The 22,965-nt window shown below is 43.3% G+C and overlaps 3 protein-coding genes across 6 annotated transcripts in view; 1 reads left to right on the forward strand and 2 right to left on the reverse strand.

The window, feature by feature from the left end:
* The window catches only part of LOC105893950 (cadherin-24), a 25,747-nt gene extending 16,958 nt beyond the window's left edge, over nucleotides 1-8,789 (forward strand). The window contains exons 7-14 of the mRNA XM_031575176.2: nucleotides 665-921; nucleotides 1,781-1,917; nucleotides 3,084-3,205; nucleotides 3,675-3,792; nucleotides 4,145-4,525; nucleotides 5,027-5,231; nucleotides 5,945-6,344; nucleotides 6,523-8,789. Of these exons, the coding sequence (XP_031431036.1) occupies nucleotides 665-921; nucleotides 1,781-1,917; nucleotides 3,084-3,205; nucleotides 3,675-3,792; nucleotides 4,145-4,525; nucleotides 5,027-5,231; nucleotides 5,945-6,344; nucleotides 6,523-7,407 (2,505 nt within the window). The 3' untranslated portion in view covers nucleotides 7,408-8,789. The remainder of the gene's footprint in view (nucleotides 1-664; nucleotides 922-1,780; nucleotides 1,918-3,083; nucleotides 3,206-3,674; nucleotides 3,793-4,144; nucleotides 4,526-5,026; nucleotides 5,232-5,944; nucleotides 6,345-6,522) is intronic.
* A 1,419-nt stretch (nucleotides 8,790-10,208) lies between these two features.
* On the reverse strand, nucleotides 10,209-14,701 carry LOC105894325 (magnesium-dependent phosphatase 1-like). The gene is made up of 6 exons (XM_031575177.2): nucleotides 14,487-14,701; nucleotides 13,971-14,031; nucleotides 13,748-13,855; nucleotides 13,538-13,645; nucleotides 11,975-12,060; nucleotides 10,209-11,807 (listed from the first exon to the last, which is right to left on the reverse strand). The coding sequence occupies exons 1-6, from the start codon at nucleotides 14,518-14,520 to the stop codon at nucleotides 11,722-11,724; spliced, it is 483 nt and encodes a 160-aa protein (XP_031431037.1). The 5' UTR covers nucleotides 14,521-14,701; the 3' UTR covers nucleotides 10,209-11,721.
* A 1,837-nt stretch (nucleotides 14,702-16,538) lies between these two features.
* LOC105894116 (magnesium-dependent phosphatase 1) lies at nucleotides 16,539-21,647 on the reverse strand. 4 transcript variants are annotated; one of them, XR_004164488.2, is made up of 7 exons: nucleotides 21,421-21,647; nucleotides 20,927-20,990; nucleotides 20,698-20,805; nucleotides 20,475-20,582; nucleotides 18,210-18,295; nucleotides 17,774-18,042; nucleotides 16,539-17,272 (listed from the first exon to the last, which is right to left on the reverse strand). XR_004164488.2 is itself a non-coding variant. In XM_031575179.2 (7 exons), exons 2-7 carry the CDS (start codon nucleotides 21,452-21,454, stop codon nucleotides 17,957-17,959), a joined length of 486 nt encoding a protein of 161 aa, XP_031431039.1. In that variant the 5' UTR covers nucleotides 21,455-21,499; nucleotides 21,590-21,624; the 3' UTR covers nucleotides 16,539-17,956. The 4 variants fall into 4 exon arrangements, 2 of the variants coding, with proteins under 2 accessions (XP_031431039.1, XP_031431038.1); XR_004164487.2 differs by having other exon boundaries at nucleotides 16,539-17,311; XM_031575179.2 differs by having other exon boundaries at nucleotides 16,539-18,042; nucleotides 21,421-21,499; nucleotides 21,590-21,624.
* Between the last annotated feature and the right edge of the window lie 1,318 nt (nucleotides 21,648-22,965).

Genomic DNA, 22,965 nt, shown 5'->3' on the forward strand with positions numbered 1-22,965 from the left:
ATGCCTCAATCTTGAGATTAACACCCGGATACATTCTTAAAATGAGTTAAAATTTTATTAGAGAGACCTAGACAAGTCACAAAATATGACACAAGTGAAACCACAGCCTTGATCATAACAACATTAACCATAGATTATTTTAAAAGTGTATGCCTGCTTTATATTGTACTGTATCTGCAGTATATTACATTGCTGGGGTTTACATGTGATGTGATTTACAGTACTGTGTAAAAGCTTTAGACATAGATGTTTCACAAAACATTTATTTTCTATCCTTATGACCATAAGTGTATCAATAGGAAGTGTTTCAGAACACTTCAAGTATTCCAGTGAGACATATATATGCTGTTAAGGAAAGAAAGTAACAAAGTAACAGACCACATTGTAGATTGAAAAACTAAAGCCCCTCAGCTCAGAAGTGGCAGAGACTTGGGATTGGTCGAATTTGGGATTACATGAGAAGACATCTAAATCCACCAAAGAAATCTAAATCCACCAAAGTTCTCCAAAATGCTTGAACCAGCCTACCTGTGACCTTACCTGTATGTTGTCATTTGATGAGAAAAACTATTCACTGAAAGACTATTTTTGAAAGCATCCTCACATTACAGCATTTTTTCACGAGTGGCTAAAGCCTTGGTGCCTGGTGCTGTTTGTGCTGCAGGCGCTGGATTATGAGAGGCGCAGCTCCTACTCTCTCACAGTGGAGGTGCAGAACCCCACCGTCGACACTCGCTTCCTGCGGAGGGGCCCCTTCAAGGACCGGGCCATCGTCCAGGTGTCCGTCCTGAATGCAGACGAGCCGCCGCGCTTCTCCCGCTCACGCTACCGGCTGGACGTGACGGAGAACTGCCCCCCCGCCTGCGCCGTCGGCCGAGTGGCCGCCGTGGACCCGGACACGGGACAGAGTAGCAACATCAGGCACGTTCTCCAGACCTGATACACACACACACGTGCTCACACACTACAGACCTGATACACACACACACGTGCTCACACGCTACAGACCTGATACACACACACATGCTCACACGCTCCAGACCTGATACACACACACACACGTGCTCACACGCTACAGACCTGATACACACACACGCGTGCTCACACGCTACAGACCTGATACACACACACATGCTCACACGCTCCAGACCTGATACACACACACGCGTGCTCACACCCTCCGGACCTGATACACACACACATGCTCACACGCTCCAGACCTAATACACACACACGTGCTCACACGCTCCAGACCTGATACACACACACGCGTGCTCACACCCTCCGGACCTGATACACACACGTGCTCACATCCTCCGGACCTGATACACACACACGCATGCTCACACGCGGCGGCAAGCTCAAACATCACAGTACCTGCACTGAAACCCATTCACAGACACAAATGTGACCTGACTTACACACATGCCTTACACACAGTATAGAGTACAAATATGCATACACAACACTGTGGAGTCACAGTAATGATTTGACACACACAGTGTTGTCACACACACACACACACACACATACACACACACACACACACACACACACACACAGACCCATGGTCACACTGTGCATCACATTTTCAAGTACACCTCACACACACCTTGTAACCTCGCACACACATTATACCATACAAGCACACAGAAATACACACACTCGCACTCGGATTTCCGGAGCACAAACAATATGATGCACAACACAGTGGGAAATGCATTTGAACTTTGGTGATCTTTCTCTCTCCTTGATTTTTCAATTTCATTCCCACTCTTAGGTATTCCATTGACCCCGAGTCCGACCCTGAAGCCCTATTCCGCATCGCCCCGGACCATGGCCTCATCACCACGACAATGGAGCTGGATAGGGAGCGAGAGCAGTGGCACAACATCACCGTCATAGCAACACAGAGAGGTAGCTATCCTACCCCATACTGGGTTTAGGATTATTTCCATAATGCTAATAGTATTTCCCCAAATTAACCTTTTGTTGTTGTGTGTGTGTGTTTGTTTCCCCCCACATTTCCCCTTCAGCCAATTAAAGTGCAAATTCAAAGAGGAGTGTGCTTCCTTAGTCAGGGATATGGTTTTTGTTCTTTGAAAAGCAGGGTCCCTGATGCCTTTTGTTTTTGTTCTTGTTTTGTTATCCTTGGTTATTGTTCATTCAGCGTCGGTGCACTGACTTGAATGGGGAGAAATATTTGAAAAACGGTTAAGCCGTGGAACTTGGCAAGCATGATTAAATGACCTTTCAGTATTCATGTATTCAAAAGTTGTGCTACTGTGCAAAAAGGCACTTGGGTGATACTTTCCTTTCTGCATATTTGATATATTGGAAATTCCTCCGACTAAGATATTTTGGATGGTTGTCTCACAGGCAACGCTTAACTAAATAGTTTCAATTTTGCTCGCCGGGTCTGTGTTATACTCCGCGGCAGCGTATGCAAGGATTTACGTCTTTTTATACCTCCGCCCCCTTAAAAGTCCTTGAGTGAATTCCCCAAATAGCATCAATCCCTGTGAAGGCTGAGACACGTCATGTGCCCAGGACATGTGAGGTTGACTTGAGAAACGCTACCATCAACCAGTCAAGTCTGAGCTGCCATCAGACAAGATTAGTACAGGCTAATAAACACTAGTTTGGGGATAAACGGGCTGTTAGTGAATATAGGGTTATTCTACTTACCCATAAAGTAAGATTTCTATTAATAGTCTCCCTTTATGATGACAGATGTTAGTCTCATACATATTGCAAACTGTTTTGCAATTCATCCAGTGGGACCCTAGTGGAAAACAGTTTGATTGAATCGGGTAGTCTGGTGTGTAACGGATTCTGCCTTCTATTGATTTTATATTTTTGCTCATTAAAAATTGAAAAATGGTTGGGTTTGTATTGCATGCATAGAAACTAGAGTGCATTAACAATTTACTATTGTGATAGTGTTGAGTGTAGATCAGCATCCAGCCTTTATGACAGTTGTGTTGTGACATCCGCCATTGCATTTGGGGAAAAACAGGGTCTGTTTTGTTTGTCAAGGCTGTCACAACAACTACCTGTGTAACAGCCTCTCTCCCTTTCAGACAACCCCAGCCAGGTGACCAGAGTCAGTGTCGCCATCGAGACGCTGGACCTGAATGACAACGCCCCCGAGTTGGACAGGCAGTACTCGGCAGCGGTGTGCGACTCCAGCAGCCCTGGACAGGTAGCTCTCGCTTTCTCTCTCTGCCTCCCTTTTTTCTCTCTCTTAACCTCCCACTCTTTCCCCAAAGATGGACGAGCGAACCTGACACTTCCAGCCCATCGGGGCGCCCGTTTAATGATTTCAGATCAGCGGCTTCTTTAGCGGTTCAGTGGCGTTCGACTGCAGCCACACATCCGGCCTGACACCCTGTTTGTTCACAGGCTGTCAGACTGTCTTCTCTCTCTGGCAGCGTTTGTTATCGCCGCGCCGCGCTGAGGCTGATGGGGAGGAGCGTGCTGGTGAATGCATGTCACCACCATAATGTTTTACTCTGACTAATTCTGCTGTCTTCCCCTCTATCTTTGTGTGTGTATGTGTGTGTGTGTGTGTGTGTGTGTGTGTGTGTGAGTACATGTGTGTGTGTGTGTGTGTGTGTGTACGTGTGTACGTGTGTGTGTACATGTGCGTATGTGTGTATTGTGTGTCTCAGGTAGTGCAGGTGCTGCATGCAGTAGACAGAGACCAAGGCGGCAGCGATTCACCCGTGCAGTTCAGCATTCCCCCGGGATCCAGCGCGGCTCTCAACTTCAGCATCAGAGAGAGGGGAGGTGGGCTCATTTTCTGTCTTCTTTCTCTCTCTCTCTCCCCCTCTCTCTTTTTGTCACCTCGATCCCGTCTCCTCATCTCTTACCTGTTCCACCCAGCTCACTCTGAAGGCTCAGTCTGTAAATTATTTGTGAGATCCCTTCATCTATAGACGCACTCGCTTCTCTTTCGTTTGTCCATCTATTATTCATGCCTCCAAACAGCAGCACCCTGTTTGGACTGTATTTGGACTGTATCCCCACGTCGCATCAACTGTTCAACTACTGCTTTGTTGCTGTGATATGACCCGTCTCTCACATCTTTCCTCCGACTCACCTGCCCCCCCCTGTGGGCTCCCTCTCATCACCACCTCAGGTCCCGTAGCCAATCTGGTGCTCCTGACAGCCCTGAGGCCCCTCTCCAGCTCCTCCTCCTCCTCCTCTTCGTCCTCCTCTTCGTCTTCCTCTTTACACACCCTGAGAGTCCCCGTCGTCACGCAGGACGGCACGTCCGACCTGAGCAGCACGGCCACGGTCACCGTGGTGGTCTGCCCCTGCCTGAGAGGGGGCATGTGGGTGGAGGAGAAGAAGTGGCAGGCCAAGAGCGGCGAGAAGCTGAGGCCTCCGCTGCTGCCGCCGGCGGCCACCGAGTGGGAGAGGCAGACGGTGTGCCTGCCCGTGCCCTCCGCCTCCCCGCTGCTGGGGTTCAGCTCGGCAGCCATGCTGGCCGTCCTGGGCTGCGCCACCACTCTCCTGGGTGAGCTTTTGAAGGCTTGTTCCTTTCTTCTCCTTTTTTTTCACATACGGTCGGCGGGTTTCCAGTCTGTCTGGTTGGCACCTCCCTTTCCTCTGCTTGTTTATGTCTGCGTCCGTGTCAACACTGTCTCTGCCCCGCGTCCTCGCTCGTCTCTGTCAGTCAAGTGTCCTCTGAGTATTTTCTTGGCCGGAGAGAGAGAGTGCCACTTCACATTTCTGTTTTGGAGTGTCTGCAATCTGTTTGTGAACTCAACACTCTGTTCCCATGTGCGTCTGTTTTTCCCCTCTCCATTTTGCATTGTGTTATGGTGTGTCGCGGTCACCGAAAAAAGTGCAACACAATATGAGCATGGACGGCTTATATCATTTTTTTCCAATTCCATAGGGTCCCTGCATAATCAAGGGGCGCATTGCAATTCATGCTTTTATAGAGGTTTGATTTACAACTATGTGTCACATTACAATGTTCTCTGTCCTTGTGTGTGCCCCCCTTCCCCTCCAGTGGTAGCAGCTTTCGCCCTATCCCTGCGCCGACAGAAGAGGGACGTCCTCTCCCCCACGGAGGAGGACGAGATTCACGAGAACATCATCACCTACGATGACGAGGGGGGAGGGGAGGCCGACACGGCCGCCTTCGACATCGTGGCGCTTAAGAGCGCTCCACACAGCGCGCTCAAGGGCCACCGACTCCTAGATAGCAGGAGCATGTGAGTGGAAACATTCTGAGGGGGGTTTTATTTATTCCACAGGGATTGGGATGGAGAGGGGGGGGGGGGGGGGGTTGGGGGGAGAAAGCTACGAAGAGAAAAAATAGAAAGAGAGAGAGCGAGGGAGAGAGAGAGTGAGAGAGAGTGAGGGAAAACTATGCAAAAGAGGGGGGGGAAGAGAGGGAGAGAGAGACAAAGTGAGAGTGAAAGAGGGAGCGAAAAGTAGAAAGGGAAAGAGAAAGGGAGAGAGAGAAATGATAAAATGAAAACATTCCTCGGGGGAATTAAATCAGCTCACCCTTCCTGTCATGGCATGTTACTTTAACCCCTGGCTATGTACCTGGTCTGCAAACAAATTACACCAAACCCCCACTCATTCTCACATGGCATGCATTTCCAAGCATTTGTTTTTCCGTTCAAGCGTTACTTCCATTCTACTGTTATTTATTCTCTCAAATCCCTGCATCCAAACACAATTACCTCCTCTATTATAGAGCAGAATACATTCATTAAAATGGAAATGAACTGAGCTTCCCTATTAAGGCAGACTGCACTCATCTGTGTTCAATTGATCCAAACTGAAGTGTTTACCAGAGGGACATAATAGAAGACAAGCATGTTTCAGTTTTCGCTGCACAGCCCACTAAAATCAACACTCGACAACAAGAACAACGTCTGAGCATTATGATAGAATGATTTTTCCCATTCTGCAGGTACTCCCAACAGAACCTGGATAGAACCTACAGCTGGGGCCAGAACGCAAGCATGGATCACCGCCGCCCTGGATCCGCCCCGATGTATGGGCGGTTCTGCTACAGCATCCATACTCTGCCCGTCATCAAAAACAACCACGGTCCGTTCAACACGGGTATCGACTTGGCTAAATTGCCTTACGGCCTCACTGGCAACCGGACTGAACAGACAATGGTCATCCAGACTCAGGGCAACTACGGCCCACTGGAGCCTGGTTCTGTCTGTGTCAGACCAGCGGGCCCTAGCAGCCAGGACGGGTCAGAACACAAGGCGGCGGACGGGTCCACAGACAGCAATCCCAAAGAGAGTGAGGGAGGGAGTGAAGCCACCTCTGATAGCCAGATCATTAACCACGATCAGGTAGGTGGGAGTGGGACAAACACAAACGTACAGTCCTTGTGCATAGGAAACACCTTCTCATAATGTTTCTTTTCTGCAGTCTTTGATTTCAGCCTTTCTTCTATCCTTAATGTCTTTCTACATACCTTCTACATACATATCTTCCGTGACGAACACATTTCCATTTATTTATTCTCAGCTCTCGGATCAAACTCTAATTCTGACGAGCTCCAGCCGGAGTGGCTCCTGTGTCGAGAACACCAGCGTCTCCTCCCTGAGCCAGCTGGAGGCCTCTCCGCAGTGCATAGACACGACGACGTCGAGCTCTCCTCTGCCGCCGCCACCGACCACCGACGCGTCCTCAAAGGCCACGGGCCCCGACAAATACACAGACAATATCATCCCTACCCACGCCACCCTGAACCCCGAAGAGATTGAGAAGCAACATCGAACAATGGAGGGCACCCTGTACAGAGGGGGACGGATCCCCGCCACTAGCACTCCTGCGTACTCGGAGAAAGTGGGCATGCTAAGTGTGTTTGCCGTTGGCGGAAGGGACTATGCCCCACAGTTAATGGTGCCATTCCCTGGTGGAATGTTAGGGTATGGAGCAGGATGGGGCTTGGGCAGGGGCATGGCTGCCGCTAAAGGCGGCGACAACACTAGCTCGGATTTGACAAATAGGATGGGAGATTTCCTTCAGCACCGCTTGGCTCAGGTAACCTTTGACCCCTTACAGCCACCGTACGATTCTGTGCAAACGTACGGCTTGGAGGGAAGCGGCTCGCAAGCAGGGTCCCTAAGCTCCTTAGAGAGCGAGGGAGACAGGGAGATCGAGAACGCCGGCGGTATAGAGGAATGGGGGCCGAAGTTCAACGGGCTGGTGGCAATTTACAAAGAGAGGGAACATGAAAAGGAGGAGGCGAAAAAAGCGAGGGAAAACGGGGACATTAAAGAGGAGACATCTAAAAGAGGTGAAACCGAGGATTTGGAGGGGAAAGGACTTAATGACAAACCAAAGGTGGAGGAGATGGTGACTGAGGTGCAAATGGAAGACAGTAGGAGCGAGGGAATAGAACTTTAAAGGCAAGGAAGCAAGGCTGGTGAAATGAAAGCGAGCGCGAGCGAGGGAGAGAGTGAGTGAGGGAGAGAGAGAGAGAGAGTGAGAGAAGGAGAGAGAGAAAAGAAAGGGAAAGATTAAGGTAAAGGTGCACTGAGGTGAAGTTCTTCCAAAGGCAATAAGTTTTGAAATCTTTTGTGCATAACTCAAGACCAAGGGAATATTTTAGACTTTAATATCGGTACCTTAGACAAGCACAGAAAGGTATGCGAACGCAACCCACTCTCTCACACTCTAATTTAGGGTACACCTTCCGAGTAACAGGTTCATTCACTTCTAGACGTCTTCTGTAACAGCAATGTGAATAATTCACTTTAGCACTCAAAGCCAAAGTTATGAAACATCTCATTTCTGAAATATTGATTTTGATTCCCAGCAAGTTGCATTGTTGGAAAATAGGCCTCATTAAATATGTAGGATATCTGACATATTAATATTGATGTATTAATAAGAGTATTCTCCCACCCCAGTCGAGAGAGTGCGTACAGGCTGAGATGACTCAATGACGGTCTAAATCGGTGACAATCGAATTTGAAATCACACATCAGACACAGTCGCTCTCGCCATTTCGTGCATGGGTGACCAGAATATTGGCAGGGAGACTGTGTGCTGGTAATTGTCCTCTATCGTGTGCTGTGCTGTGCTGTGCTGTGCTAATAGTCCTTCAGTGCAGACCACCAGACTGGTGCTTTACAGAAAGAGAACCACCTGGAAGTTGGCATGTAGATATGGCACTTATAGTTGTTGATACAGTAGTCAAATTGATGACACACTATGCAACTGTGACCCCCATGAAAATGATGACCATTTTGTAGTAAGAGCACCTGTGTTTTCCTATTGTAGTCTCTGATATGGACTGTGTACTGTGTATATGTAAATACAAATCTTTTAAATGCAATGATGACATTGTGATAATAGAGCAGGAGGGAGAGAACAAAAGGGAGGGGGAAGTGTATCTGTCGCTGTCTTTAAATCGCAAGATTACATGTAGAATTTATACCACCAAAAAAAAAATATATGCCACATTGCAGAATGGATTTGAACTTTTTCTTTGTGGCTGAATGAAGACCCGTTGTCAAACAAAACTCCAGTTTACTGTTGAAGTGTAAAGAACCATTAGTCTAGAGGGTGTGATGAGAAACATGACTTCTTTGAGTATAATTAGGCTCATCCATCCCATGGGCAAAACTATCTATTTACAATCAATAAGCTGTGACCATTGCATCTTTTTATATCTGTCATTGCTGGATCTCATGTCATTATTCCCGATGTTGTAACCCAATCTCAAACCATTCCTCTGTCAGTACCTTCAAGGCAAAATAAAATCTCTCATCTTCTATAACAAATTAATGAGATTTCTCAGACTTGTCCCTGTGGATTTATTTGTCAGAGTGTCAGTAAAGACGCCTTTCATAGTGCATTAACAATCAGCTGATCAGGGGATGTAGAGGTAAGGATACACTCAACTGCAGTCTGAATCTCTCCTGAAATCCCATTTTAATTAATTGAAAACAGATTACAATTCAATCACTGTAAGCTCCTGTTTAATGGGGATTTCCATACACTGCTAGTGACTCAGGTCACTTCTTATGTGGGCTGTCTTCACTGAAACAGCTTCCTGTTTTTGTCAAAAACATACACCAATGTGTTGATTCACAGCAATAAAACTGTATCCATTTTAACAATATTTTAGGTGGGGACAACTAACCACATCACATTTGTGCCCTTTTTTGATGATTTATGTGGACACATATCATAAGGTCACATATACTGCCAGGCTTTTAAAAGAAAAAGAATACAATGTTCGTTTTAAAAGATTAAACCCCATGAAAGACTCAAGAAAAAAAGCCATTCAAAGGATAAGATTTCAGTCCCATTAACGTTGAATACAATGGTTACCTGAGACAAACCAAAAATGCTCTTGAAGTAAACACTTTTTCCCCTGCATTCCTCGCCGTTGCCTATATATCCTATTGGGGAAAAGAGTGAACATACCCCACTGAGAAAACCCAGACTTTCATCTGAAAACTTTAATTTCCATAGAAAATAGAGTTGACCTCTCCTACTCCCAGAAGTCACACCACAGCATCAGAATGTCTGCTGAAACATTTCAGCAACAATGTAAGGCCTAAGCTATAATTTCTCATTTCAGTACCTAGCCCCAAAATCCAAATGTCTTCCACTGGTCGGATTTAGATTATTAATACGTATCGAATGTTATGTATGTTTGGACACTATACATTAAATACAATAAATACATTCTCCACAATGAACGTGTTTATGAGATGGGCTATATAGATCTCGACAAAAATAACATTAGCTTACTTAGTCATGGAACAAAACTCATTCCTTTTTTATTACAGGCTCAAAATGATACCGTGATTAACAATATAAGAGTTAGTTTGAAGTAATGTGGCTTGGGCAATTTAAAACATGTCTGACAAGCTACAATTATGTGTCAACCAATGTAACTGTTTAGAACAACAGAAGAAGCACTACGGTTTATTCCTTGTAAAAGAGCTCCTGGCAAACACTGTCCAGAGCCCGTTGCAATATTGCCATCTTCTTACATTGTAATCTCGTTTAAAGTGATTGTTCGGCAACGCTCTCGGTTAGCTTTCACTAATTAACTTCGGCCCATTTAGAGCCTTTGGCCACACCTTTACCTCTCTTTGAAGCAACAATTATTTTGTGCAACAGTGAGCATGTACTGCCATTTCCAACAGCCTCAAACTGGGTACCTTAATGTTAACGGCAAGACTGCAGACATTTATTTTGTTTATTTTACATGCAAAAATTCAGTCTTTATATCTAAGTGTCTGTATTGCATGTATACAATTTTTACAACTTATATTTTTTTTTATTACATTAGGTGACAAGTTACAGGTTACAGGATCTGAAAAGTTAAAACCATTGAAATAAAATGTTACAAATGGAAAAGGAAACAAGTCAACTTTCAACAATAAACATTTGCCAAGCCAAAGGCTAATAAGACATGAATAAGTCTGACTTACATGCAGTAAATCTAACAGTAACTTGACTATCTGTGTTGTGTTTTAGAAAATTCTGTGATTGACAACCAGCGCAACATGAACCAGGTCTTCACTGCTGTTTATTGAATGAAGTGAGAAAACATTAGAGAGAAACCCAGTGAAGGATCAAAACCCCGGGGCTTCCCAAACTCTGAAGGGCACCGTATGAAAATCCCCAAAACAAGAACCATGCAACCCTGCCAAGCACACATCAACACTCCTCATCAGGACGCAATTTGCTTTATTGATTAAATTTAGTTTTACGAATGGCAAAGCCATCAGAATACATCCCTGACATAATTAAAGCAATCAAAACTCAATCAACAATCATAACTGATTTCAAAATAAATATCAGACAAGACAAAACAACAGCAAGTGCTGTTACCTACGTGCCAGCGTACATCCTGCCAAATAGACTGTCTTAAAACAGGCCTTTAAAGCTTTGTTGTGCTACAGCCATCGCTAAATGATAAAGACAATAAAACACACTCTCTTGACTCTAACAGTGCATTTGGGAATGCTGGGCAGTTGGGCGTTTGGCAGTCCTCATTCATTCCTTACACAGCAGGGAAAGGGATGCCTTAGCCCTATTCTCAGAGAGTTAATCAAGCCTTTCAGGTGCGTCCGCATGGCACAGCCAGCCAGGTCAGGTAAACAGCTGGCTCCCACCAAAGCCTGTTGGATGGTAGATCACCAGGTGTAGAGTTGGGTACCCTTATTCAACAACATGACACATCCAAATTAAAAACGTAACAGCTAATGAACTTAAAAGCACATGAGCAAGTCAGAGCACTGCCAGTCTGTGCTTTGGTAAGATGCCATATGATGTCATATATGCAAATCCTCTGTCAATACTTATAATGGTATGTTAAATGACGAACAATACGTTGGATACAGTGCTTGTTAAATGTGCGTCACAATTGTGGGGATGGCATAGTTCTAAAAGAGGACAGTGCAGAAAAGCCAAATAGGGACAGTGGACAGAAGCCCTTCCTATTAAACAATGCCTAGTATAATGCAATCATGTCAAGCTATGACACAGAGAAACTTAAACTCAAAGCAGAAAACATCGAGTACTGAAGGAGTAAACAAGATGGTTTGGAGAAAACATGGAGCATAGTTGTTTGTGTAAAATATCCACATCTGACTATAAAGACACAGATGACGACTTTTGATCTAATTCGTGTGCGCTGGTTTCACACTGACATCCAGTGGTCTGACTCCATAGATTGTGATGGCTCAATCATCAGGAGTGTGACTTGGAGAACTGCTGCATCTCCTCATCAACTAGTTTTGAGGTCACTCCATTGCGAACAAGGACACAGTGCACACCTGAGGAGATTGGGACATTTGTTAACAACTGCAAACACAGGGCCTCAGAACTCATCATTTGATGCTATTTGTTTTTACTAAATCATTGACATTTCCTTTTGTGTGTCTAGTGAAATGGCTTAAATATGTGGTAGAACACAGGATCTCATGGAATGGGCGTACTCTACCTAGCCTACTGATGTCGGTGATGTTCCTGGACTCGTCGTCAAAAAACATCATCTCACTGTACTTGACGCCGCTGTCTGCCTGTAACCTACAGAAAAACACAGTTCAACATATCCACATTTTCCATCGCAGCATTTTCACACCGATACCATCCATCAGATTAGTCTGGCCCACCCATTGCTCTAATTAGTGACCAGTGGGGGTGGCTAAGTAAGATGGCGGTTGCAGCGTTAAAATGTAGTTACAACACTGGCGGCAGTTCATGAGCTAGACGAAACAATACAAACAGTGGTACCCACACTAGCAAACATCGAAGAACTGAAGCTGGCACAAGAAGAATGTGTAACATTATTCATTGAGGACAAGGATATTGTTGCCTTACTGCCAATAGGGTTTGGGTCAATGGTGATTGGTTAGAGGCTGGTCCAATGGTTCAAAATGAACCCAAAGTCTACACCCATTGGGATGCAATGACTGGAAACAATCCCCAATGGAGCAGGGCCAGATCCTATTCACAAAGTCAATTTGGATCGGGTTAAACCCAAGGCCGCTTTATCCATACACGGCATTGGGCGAGAGCCCTGGGCCCATAAGCACAACACCGAAACATACACTCATAACAGATGTACCAAAACCATCACTTTCTATTTGGAAAGCATAGGGCTAGCTCCTCTGCAAATATGAGGAGTTTTTTGCTCTTCGATTTTTCGTTAACTGGCACATCAGCAGCACATCCACCGTGTTAACTGATGTGGACAGTGTGTCACACACTGAGTTCGGGACCCATTTGTCTGCACAGCAAAATATCTCTGTTGGAGATGCAGGAACAGCTTATTGAGCTGAAGTGACGGCAAGTTAAAGCACTTTTCTGCCTCTTGCTCCCTTGTGACCTTCTGATAGTGCTAGCACTGATGCGGCCCTAAACCTTCTCCTTTTCGCTTCGACATACTCGTGCGACTCAGGCTTTTCCAAACTGATGGCGCTCAAGTGTGTGTGAATTTAGTAATATTCATGCAACCTGTGTGTTATTATGGTGTGTGGCAGAGGTTCATTTACATTGTGGCAGTGCTCATGGCAATGTATACCTAGGCTGTATTGCTGTGCGTAGCGGTTGAGAGGTTAAATAGTATTGTGCCAAACACCCAGGCCTAACGACGCCCATGAAAACACCTATAACACAAAATAACACCTAAAATGACAAAACATGGAGTCTTTCCTCTCAAGGATACCATCCCAGTCGTTTTAGTCCAAGTGTGTTAACGAAATACATCTGAAGGAAATTCTTTTCACTATTCAAGGATGGCTTGTCTGACTTTAATAGAAACTGCTCAGTGACACCACCCACAAGTGGCACCCAGGGCACGAGCCATATCTGACATTCCTTAGGTATGCCACTGTTCACCAATCCATTTCAGGCATTAAATGCCAATTACACCACCCTCTAGACCACCTTAACAAGCTTCCTGTTATTACATGCTAATAATAGAGGCCTCTTTTGCAAAAAAAAATATATTTTAAGGCATTTTTATTTGGTTGTGAATAACAACTTGTAACCAAAAGCTTACCTCTGAAAATGTGTCACTTTTGAACCTGGGTATATTTGCTTGAAGGAGATGTACTGGTTGAGGTCGTACAGGGAGAGCAGTTGGTTGGCTCCGTCTATTTCTTCAGTGCTAGTCAATGCAAGGCACTCAGTAAAGTAAACATAGGCTACTCTTATGAAGCTTATTCATAATGAATTTACTCAGAAGTAAGCAGTGTTCTCTCTGACTCACCGTGAAGCAATTCCTATCTTGACACCCTGACCATGGAGAGAGGTCAGAATATTCACAGTGTCCTTGAAGAGGGAGAGGGGGGAACTTCCAGAATCCACTACTCCGCCACTTAGAGAGAGAGAGAGAAAGCGAGAGAGAGAGAAATGTGGTTTCCATATCTGTTAAAAAATATGAATTATGAAACTAACCTACCATCACGAGCCGTGCACGTCCAGGACCATACCTTTCGTTTTTACGAAAAGGCGGCTCGACTTCTTCCACCCAGAGAGGCCAGAGGGTGTAATCTGCAGCACCACAGCAGGAGACGGGCGTGCATGTGCAAAGAAAATGCCATTACTTACCATCAACAATTCAAAAGTAGAAATAATGCATTGGCGCATGTAGCAGCTCTATAGTGTTTTTAAAATGTGACACTTCACAAGACGTCTTAGCCTACATATGCAGGAAGCCCAGAAGTGTGTGCCCTAGGCTGACAGAAACACCTTGGTAGGCATTATAACACCCCCATCAAGATTAGACCACGGAAGCCTGTTGGGTGTTGACAATGCTTGTTGAATAACTCAAGTCAAAACAGTGTTAGCCTACATCGATTCCCATTGAAAAATTGTTTAGCTTACAGGCTCTTACAACGCTACATAAACACATTTACTTTAATGACGATTAAAGATTGACCCACACTAAATACACTAAAGATGCTACTATCTTGCTGTGAGACACGCGGAGGCCAGGTGATACTTACCCAGGTCAAAAACGACTAATTTGGGTTTCGCCATGATATGACAATAGTCACGGATGCCAATGAAATCTTTACGCTAACAGAAACGGGAACAGGAAATTAAGTGAAACGACAGTGCAAAACAGGATTCTGGCAATTTTTTTGTGTGGAACTACTGTGGAAGTTCGGCATCATCTGTCAGTCAGTAAGCAAGACACACGTCCGTGCATGTGGTGGTGAAAACGAAACTAAAAAAGCTCACGTCTTTATATGGAGGCCTACTTCTATGTAGAAAATTAAATTAAATAAAAAAATTAACAACACCTTATCAAGTTGCTTCCTGTCGTATTTTTTCAGCAGTCGCAAATTGAAGATATAAGATTGAAGACCTAATAATGGTGAGGTCCAGTCTGAGCCTATATTCGTTTATTTGTTTAAAATTAAATTATGCCAAATATGCCAGACAAATTTATATACTACTACATGTATAAATTATACACTAAGGCATTGTGTAAAGTCTAACAAATGTAAAATTAAGACAGTGTTATTCAGTAAAAAGCTTATGGACTGTGTACTGTGTAAATACTATATCTTAAAGGCACAGTGTGTAGCTTTTAGTGGCATCTAGTGGCAAGGTTGCTGAATCGCAACCAGCTGAACATCATTCCTTTTACAAGCATGTGTGAGTACCTATGGTGGCTATGAAATGCCTTAACAACGCAATAAGGCCTATTTTGAGCCAGTGTTTTGGTTTATCCATTCTGGGTTACTGTAGAAACATGGCGGTATAACATGATGGACTCCGTGGAAGAGGACCCTGTCCCCCACCTGATGGGTCAGTTGTCCCCTAACTGGCTCCCTCTCACTGTGCCAGGCAGGGAGCGCTGGATCTTTTGGCCGCACCTTCTTGCCATACATGGCCGGCTTAGCCTTATCAAAGCTCTTGGAATAGTGCTCTGGATTTGACCTTTTTCTTTGTGGGCCAGGGGGTGGCTGAACAAAAACCCGTCGTCAAACTAAATTCCAGTTTGCTGTTGAAGTGTGAAGAATCATTAGTCTAAATTCTAGAGGGTGTGATTAGAAACATGACTTATTTGTGTATAATTAGGCTCATCCATCCAGTGGGCAATTTACAATCAATAAGCTGTGACCAATGCATCCTTTTATATCTGCTGGATCTGATTATTATGTTGTAACCCAATCTCAAACCATTTCTCTGTCTGTACCTTCAAGGCAGAATAAAAAATTTCATCTTCTGTAACAAAGTAATGAAATTTCTGAGACTTGTCTCTGTGGATTTATTTGTCAGAGTGTCAGTAAGGACGCCTTTCATAGTGCATTAACAATCAGCTGATCAGGGAATGTAGAGGTAAGGATACACTCAACTGCAGTCTGAATCTCTCCTGAAATCCCATTTTAATTAACTGAAAACAGATTACAATTCAATCACTGTAAGTTCCTGTTTAATGGGGATTTCCATAAACTACTACTGACTCATGGTGGGCTGTCTTCACTGAAACAGTTTCCTGTTTTTGTCAAAAACATACACCAATGTGTTGATTCAGAGCCTCAAAATGTAATCCATTTTAACAATATTTTGGGTGGGGACAACGTATCACATCACATAAGATAGCAAAGTTCAAACAAAAGTTTCCCTACACTGCTATGATAAGAGACCTTTTCTTTGACGGTTTATGTGGACAAATGGGATGGGAGGACACTGAGATTACAATTTCTCTCAAGGCTTATAAAGCCATAGTTAAATAATGAAATCTTCATCCTTTACCTGAATTAACTAAAAATGAATTAAAAAAATATATGTAAACAAGGGATAATGACTTAACCTATATTTTACTAACACAGAAACAGGTCACGCTATACATAGTGTCCAGAGAGATTTAATGTTATATGCAAGACTGCAGATTTTTTTGTTTCATGCAAGAATTTAGGCTTAATATGAACATTTATTGAATTTATAATTTTTTCAATTAATGTGAAAATGTAGGTCTCCACCAATCATCATAATTTGTGTTTAATAATCATAATATTTCCACAAAATAAAATGCAAAGTCATGGTTTTTAAAAAGCCATGATTTTATTTAACTCACATTGACAATTTTTGAGAATTCACACAGCAAATGCAGTTACTTTCGGCCACAACAATCACAACAAACCGGTTGGTTTGGACTGGTTTATTGACTAAAGTGGGAGAACCTAACAGAGAAGCCAAGTGAAGGATCAAAAGCCCGGGGCATCAAAAACCCCGAAGGGCACAGTATCAAAGGCCCAAAAATAAGAACCATATGACCCACTGGGAAGTAGCATGTGCTGGGAAACAACTCGCCACACATACATCAACCCCCTCATCAGGACGCAATGTGTTTTCTCAATTAAAGTGCTTTATGTTTACAATTGATTGTTCCATCAGAATACATTACTGAGATAATTACAGCAATTAAAAGCATGGCATAACCGACTTTAAAATAAATGTCAGACAAGATAAAATAACAGCAGACCCACGTGCCAGCATACATCCTGCCAAATAGACTCTGTAAAACAGGCTTTTAAAGCTTCGTTGTGCTACAGCCATCGTTAAATGATAAAGACAATCATTTTAAACACACTCTCTTGACTCTAACAGTGCATTTGGGAATGCTGGGCAGTTGGGCGTTTGGCAGTCCTCATTAATTCCTTACACAGCAGGGAAAGGGATGCCTTAGCCCTATTCTCAGAGAGCTAATCAAGCCTTTCAGGTGCGTCCGCATGGCACAGCCAGCCAGGTCAGGTAAACAGCTGGCTCCCACCAAAGCCTGTTGGATGGTAGATCACCAGGTGTAGAGTTGGATACCCTTATTCAACAACATGACACACCCAAATAAAAAAAATTAAAAACAACTAATGAACTTAAAAGCACATGAGCAAGCCAGAGCACTGCCAGTCTGTGCTTTGGTAAGATGCCATATGATATCATATATCATGCAAATCTTACCATATTTATAATGGTATGTTAAATGACGAACAATACGTTGGATACAGTGCTTGTTAAATGTGCGTCACAATTGTGGGGATGGCATAGTTTTAAAAGAGGACAGTGCAGAAAAGCCAAATAAGGACAGGGACAGAAGCCCTTCCTATTAAACAATGCCTAGTATAATGCAATCATGTCAAGCTATGACACAGAGAAACTTAAACTCGAAGCAGAAAACATGGAGTACTGAAGGAGTAAACTAGATGGTTTGGAGAAAAAGTGGTGAAAAATCAGCCTTGTGTACAAATACAATCTATATCTAATATCTATATCTATATATCACCTTTCCCAGCTGTCACAAGGATGCTGTTGCTGCATAGGTGTATGTGTAAAATATCCACATTTTACTCCACATCACATTTCCATTTTGTATCTGTCTGTAAACAAGAGGTCTCAGAAGACTTGTGCGCGCGGTTTCACACTGACATCCAGTGGTCTGACTCCATAGATTGTGATGGCTCAATCATCAGGAGTGTGACTTGGAGAACTGCTGCATCTCCTCATCAACTAGTTTTGAGGTCACTCCATTGCGAACAAGGACACAGTGCACACCTGAGGAGATTGGGACATTTGTTAACAACTGCAAACACAGGGCCTCAGAACTCATCATTTGATGGTATTTGTTTTCACTAAATCAATGACATTTCCTTTTGTGTGTCTAGTGAAATGGCTAAAATATGTGGTCGAACGCAGGATCTCATGGAAGGGGCGTACTCTACCTAGCCTACCGACGTCGGTGATGTTCCTGGACTCGTCGTCAAAAAACATCATCTCACTGTACTTGACGCCGCTGTCTGCCTGTAACCTACAGAAAAACACAGTTCAACAAACGTATACACATTTTCCATCAAAGCATTTTTACATCAATACCATCCATCAGATTAGCCAGGTGATGGCTGATTTATCCTGTCTAAATTAACAACTAGACATACCGCATAATTTTGGGCAAAAATGCCCCAAAAGTGCTTTGACTCTACCACACTTCAGGTGGTGCTAGCACCAAGGCCAACGCACACCTAGGGACACAAACCTTATGTTCTGTATCAAACATGTGGGGATGCAAACACACCAAGTTTCATGTGGATTGGTGAAGTGTAGGTATATGATGTCGTCGGCCAAAGATTTGTGAAAAAAAATTCTAATTTAAAAAAAATTATTTCTGCCAGTGCAGAAAACAACTTTGACAAACCTTTACCTTTGGTTTGAGGGTTTGAGGCACAGGAAATTATACTAATGAATAATACACACAGAAGGCTTCTATATTGCAATAAGCCGGCGGAAAGATTGTCAACAAGACTAATGGACAGTCAGGAATTATCTTGAAAATTCAGCTGCATCACTAACCTTTCATACCATTTCCTAGTCTTGGTTTCAGATGTGAACCAGAACCAGATCAACTTACCAGCGAATTACATACATTTCCTACCCCTGTTGCTACGACATATGATTGATATCTTCCATCTCCAAATAAAAAAACATCTGTATATCATACTCACAGTGTTTGGTTACTATAATTCTTAACACCTTTTGCCTTAGATTTTAAATTAACATCCTCTTTCTGTTGTGTGTGAGACAGAACAGTCTTTCAACCTCTGACCCAAATGTCAGGTTCACACACATTCACACAAAAACCCACACTTTTAACCACATCCTGTACTGCAGACTCAAAAGTCCCCTATTCTCACTCCCTCTGATCCTCTGGCATTGCTTGATAGCGGCCAAGTAGGCAGTATAGCAATCCCATAGAGGTCAATGGTGATTGGTTAAAGGCTGGTCGAATGGTTCAAAATGAACCTGAAGTCTACGCCCATTGGGATGCAATGACTGGAAACCGTCCCCAATGGAGCGAGGCCAGACCCTATTCTTGAAATGAATCCGGGTCTGATTAGGCAAGGCTACCATCCGATTTAGTGCCTCTAAAGTGTTTTTGGATGTCAAACATACATCACACGTGATCTAGCGTGACCAGGTGTCCCGCGTTGCGTTATACTACACAGCAATTTTACACTATGTCCTGCATTCGGCATACTGAGATAATGTCCCGTATTTTCATTGGTCATTTGTTTTTTAATTGTCAGAAATAAGAACACATGGATGCATTCTTTTACCCGCCCAGCACATTGAGCCACTAATGCTGGTGCAGCAGAGTTTCTAGTTACCTCTCAGCTTTGGTAACATGTCCCACATCGTCCCTCACAAACGTACTACCTGTCCCACATTTGGCCTGTCAGTATCTGGTTACCAGGCTACCATCAGATCTGCCGTCTCCCAAACCTTGTATGTGCGTCAAACATACATCACGTGTTTGATCTCAGACTGAAAGACATGTTGGGATGAAGGGCTAACTCAAGGGTGTGCTTTTCAATTACTCCACTGAAGTTGTATCAAAGGTTTGCAGGGCTGTTATTACCAGTCAGAATGGCCTACAAGATTGCAACAAGGACTTCCCTGAGTGAATGTCTGGAAATGCATGTCTCTGACCCCAGGTCAGAGCTTTCTTCTAAGCTCCATTTATATCTGAACTTGAAACTTTTATAATTTTCTGTTTGTCCTTGCTGCTTAGATGTGAGGTTAGACTACACCAATCCCCTTCATGCATAAAATGCTTATTACTCCACACTCTGAATCACCGCATTGCATCGTATGAATATGAATGAATGTTGGTGGTGGTCGGAGGGGCCGTAGGCACTGATTGGCAGCCACGCTTCTGTCAGTCTGCCCCAGGGCAGCTGTGGCTACTGAGGTAGCTTACCACCACCGGTATGACTGTGTATGAATGACTACTGGACTCTGGACTCTGTAAAGCGACTTCGGGTATATAGAGAAGCGCTATATAAGATTGAATTGATTGATTGATTGATTGACCTCAAAAAGCTTCCTGTTTTCCATTATTCCATTAATTTTCCATTCAACTTTTTTTTAATTGTGATCTTTAAAGAATTTTTTATTTGGTTGTGAATAACAACTTGTAACCAAAGGCTTACCTCTGAAAATGTGTCACTTTTGAACCTGGGTATATTTGCTTGAAGGAGATGTACTGGTTGAGGTCGTACAGGAAGAGCAGTTGGTTGGCTCCGTCTGTTTCTCCAGTGCTAGTCAATGCAAGGCACTCAGTGAAGTAAACATGGGCTACTCTTATGAAGCTTATTCATTATAAATTTACTCAGTCAGAAGTGAGCAGTGTTCTCTCCTTCTACCCTGACTCACCGTGAAGCAATTCCAATCTTGAGTCCTTGACTATGGAGAGAGGTCAATATATTCACAGTATCTTTGTAGAGGGAAATAGGGGAACTTCTAGAATCCACTACTCCGCCACTTATAGAGAGAGACAGAGAGGGGGACAGAGAGAGAGAGAGAGCGATGTGGTTTAAAGATGTGCGTTAAAACTATGAAAACTAGCCTACTATCAAAAGCCGTGCATGTCCAGGACCATTACCTTTCATTTTTGCGAAAAGGCGGGTCGACATGTGTATCCACCCAGAAAGGCCAGAGGGTGTAATCTGCAGCACCACAGCGGGAGACGGGCGTGCATGTGCAAAGAAAATGCCATTACTTACCATCAACAATTCAAAAGTAGAAATAATACATTTGCGCATGTTGCAGCTCTACTCTAATCTGACTTCACAAGACGCCTGAGCCTACATAGGCTGACAGAACCACCTAGATGATGTAGGCATCATAACTCATCGGGAAATCAATATTTGGCCACGGAATCTTGTTAGGCTTGTTAAATAACTTAAGTTAAAACAGTGATAAATCGATGGCCATTAAAACATTTAGTTCAATACAATAACAGGCTGTTTCGCTACGCTACATAGACAAATGGACATTAACTAAAGTTAACAAACTGCTTTAATGACGATTAAACCATTCCCACCACGAAAGGCTCTAATACCTTGCAGGCACACACGGAGGCTAGTTGATACGTACCTAGGTCAAACACAACTAATTTTGGTTTCGCCATGACATGAAAGTGATCGTAACGGATTCCTATGAAATCTTCAAGCAACTGGGAACAGGAAATTAAGTAAAATGACCTTTTCAATTGCAGGAATCTGGCATTATAAATCACTTTTTCTGATAAACGATTTAGACCTACACTACAACTTCGGCACCATCTGTATAGCTGTCAGCAATGCCGGTCACTCACTTCCGTGCATGTGGTCAAGTCGTAGCCAATAATATTATCCTTTACAACGGAACTCAAAAAGCTCCCGCCCATCTTACAGACGCCTTTTTCTATGTAGAAAAATAAATTTGCGATCAACAACTCATCCAGTTTTTGCCTTTCCTATTTTTTCAACTGTACCCCATTGGATTCACTGAACACCTAAGAATGACGAGGTCCTCTCTGAGTAGGCTATATTAGTTTATATGTTTGCTTATTTGTTTAAAGTGCACAATATGTCAGGGCAATTTGTACACCCATAGATGTAAGTTTTACACAGAGGCAATGTCTAAAATCTTTTTGAATTGATGTGGTGTTACTGAATAAAAAGCTTTTGAGGATGAAAACGTTACAGCTCAGTGTCCTAGAATCACCTCATAGCTTATAGGCTACTCATAGGGTAGAGACATGGTCTACAGTCATTGTGAAGTCTGAGTGTATTCACTCACAAAAGAAATAAAGTAGGAGCGAGTTCTACATTTATTAGTCTAAGCAAGCAACATTACACCCTTCTGGAAGCGCATGGACTATAAACGCAATTAGTGCTATTGGAAGTATAAACACTATGGCTTTGCTTCAACACTATCCTGTTATCTATTTTTCATCTGTGGTTCCCTGGCATTAGGCTTGCCAAAAACAAAGAATCAAACTGTCTGACAGTTTCCCTTCTTCTCTCTGTTTGTTCATCCTCCAGCTCAGACCCTAACTCTACTCACTCCATAATTTTGAAAAATGCTAAAAGGTTGGAAAGGGGTTGAGACGGAGGCCAGGAAGGGGTTGACAGTTTACTCCATTCGAATGTTTTCTATATCATGATGACTATGAAAAGTCCCAAACGGTTCTCTCTATGTTAGCATGATTTTAAACAGTAGCCTATAGGTGTTGAGACATTTTCAACACATAAAAAACTAAATGTTGTCAATATTAACACCAGCATTGATATGTTTCATCACAGTACAGCTTGAAACATATTAAAGGGTGCAGTGCCTCTAACTTAAACCAGGAGGTGAAAAGACAGAATCTACTATTAGGTCTTTAAATGTGTGAACACTGAGCATTTATGATGAAACTACACAATTCTCTCAATTCTTTTAGCCTGCTATGTCTCTGTATCTCTTCTAAAGCCAAGTCAAGCTGTGAGAGAAAAAAAAGGCCACTATGCTACTCACAGCTTGTAGGCAAAGCTATATCTGATGAAGGCCCTTTGATGTAAATAGCTTCCCTCAGCTCTTTTGCCAATAGTTACTGGACAGAAATCTGATCACTGTTGTGCTAGTGGGCAGAATTCTCCATTGAACTACTGAGAA

This window comes from Clupea harengus, chromosome 10 (genome assembly GCF_900700415.2).
Source record: "Clupea harengus chromosome 10, Ch_v2.0.2, whole genome shotgun sequence".
Classification (NCBI taxonomy): domain Eukaryota; kingdom Metazoa; phylum Chordata; class Actinopteri; order Clupeiformes; family Clupeidae; genus Clupea; species Clupea harengus.

Bases quoted from the DNA above. Each gene is read 5' to 3' on its own strand.
- LOC105894116 (XM_031575178.2), bottom strand. From the start codon at position 21,454: ATGGCGAAACCAAAATTAGTTGTGTTTGACCTAG. The intron at 20,583-20,697 runs GTGAGTCAGGGT...TGCATTGACTAG, and splicing joins AAGATTGGAATTGCTTCACG to CACTGGAGAAACAGACGGAG. The intron at 18,296-20,474 runs GTAAGCCTTTGG...GTTTTTCTGTAG, and splicing joins AAAGTGACACATTTTCAGAG to GTTACAGGCAGACAGCGGCG.
- LOC105894325 (XM_031575177.2), bottom strand. From the start codon at position 14,520: ATGGCGAAACCCAAATTAGTCGTTTTTGACCTGG. The intron at 13,646-13,747 runs GTGAGTCAGAGA...TGCATTGACTAG, and splicing joins AAGATAGGAATTGCTTCACG to CACTGAAGAAATAGACGGAG. The intron at 12,061-13,537 runs GTAAGCTTTTGG...GTTTTTCTGTAG, and splicing joins AAAGTGACACATTTTCAGAG to GTTACAGGCAGACAGCGGCG.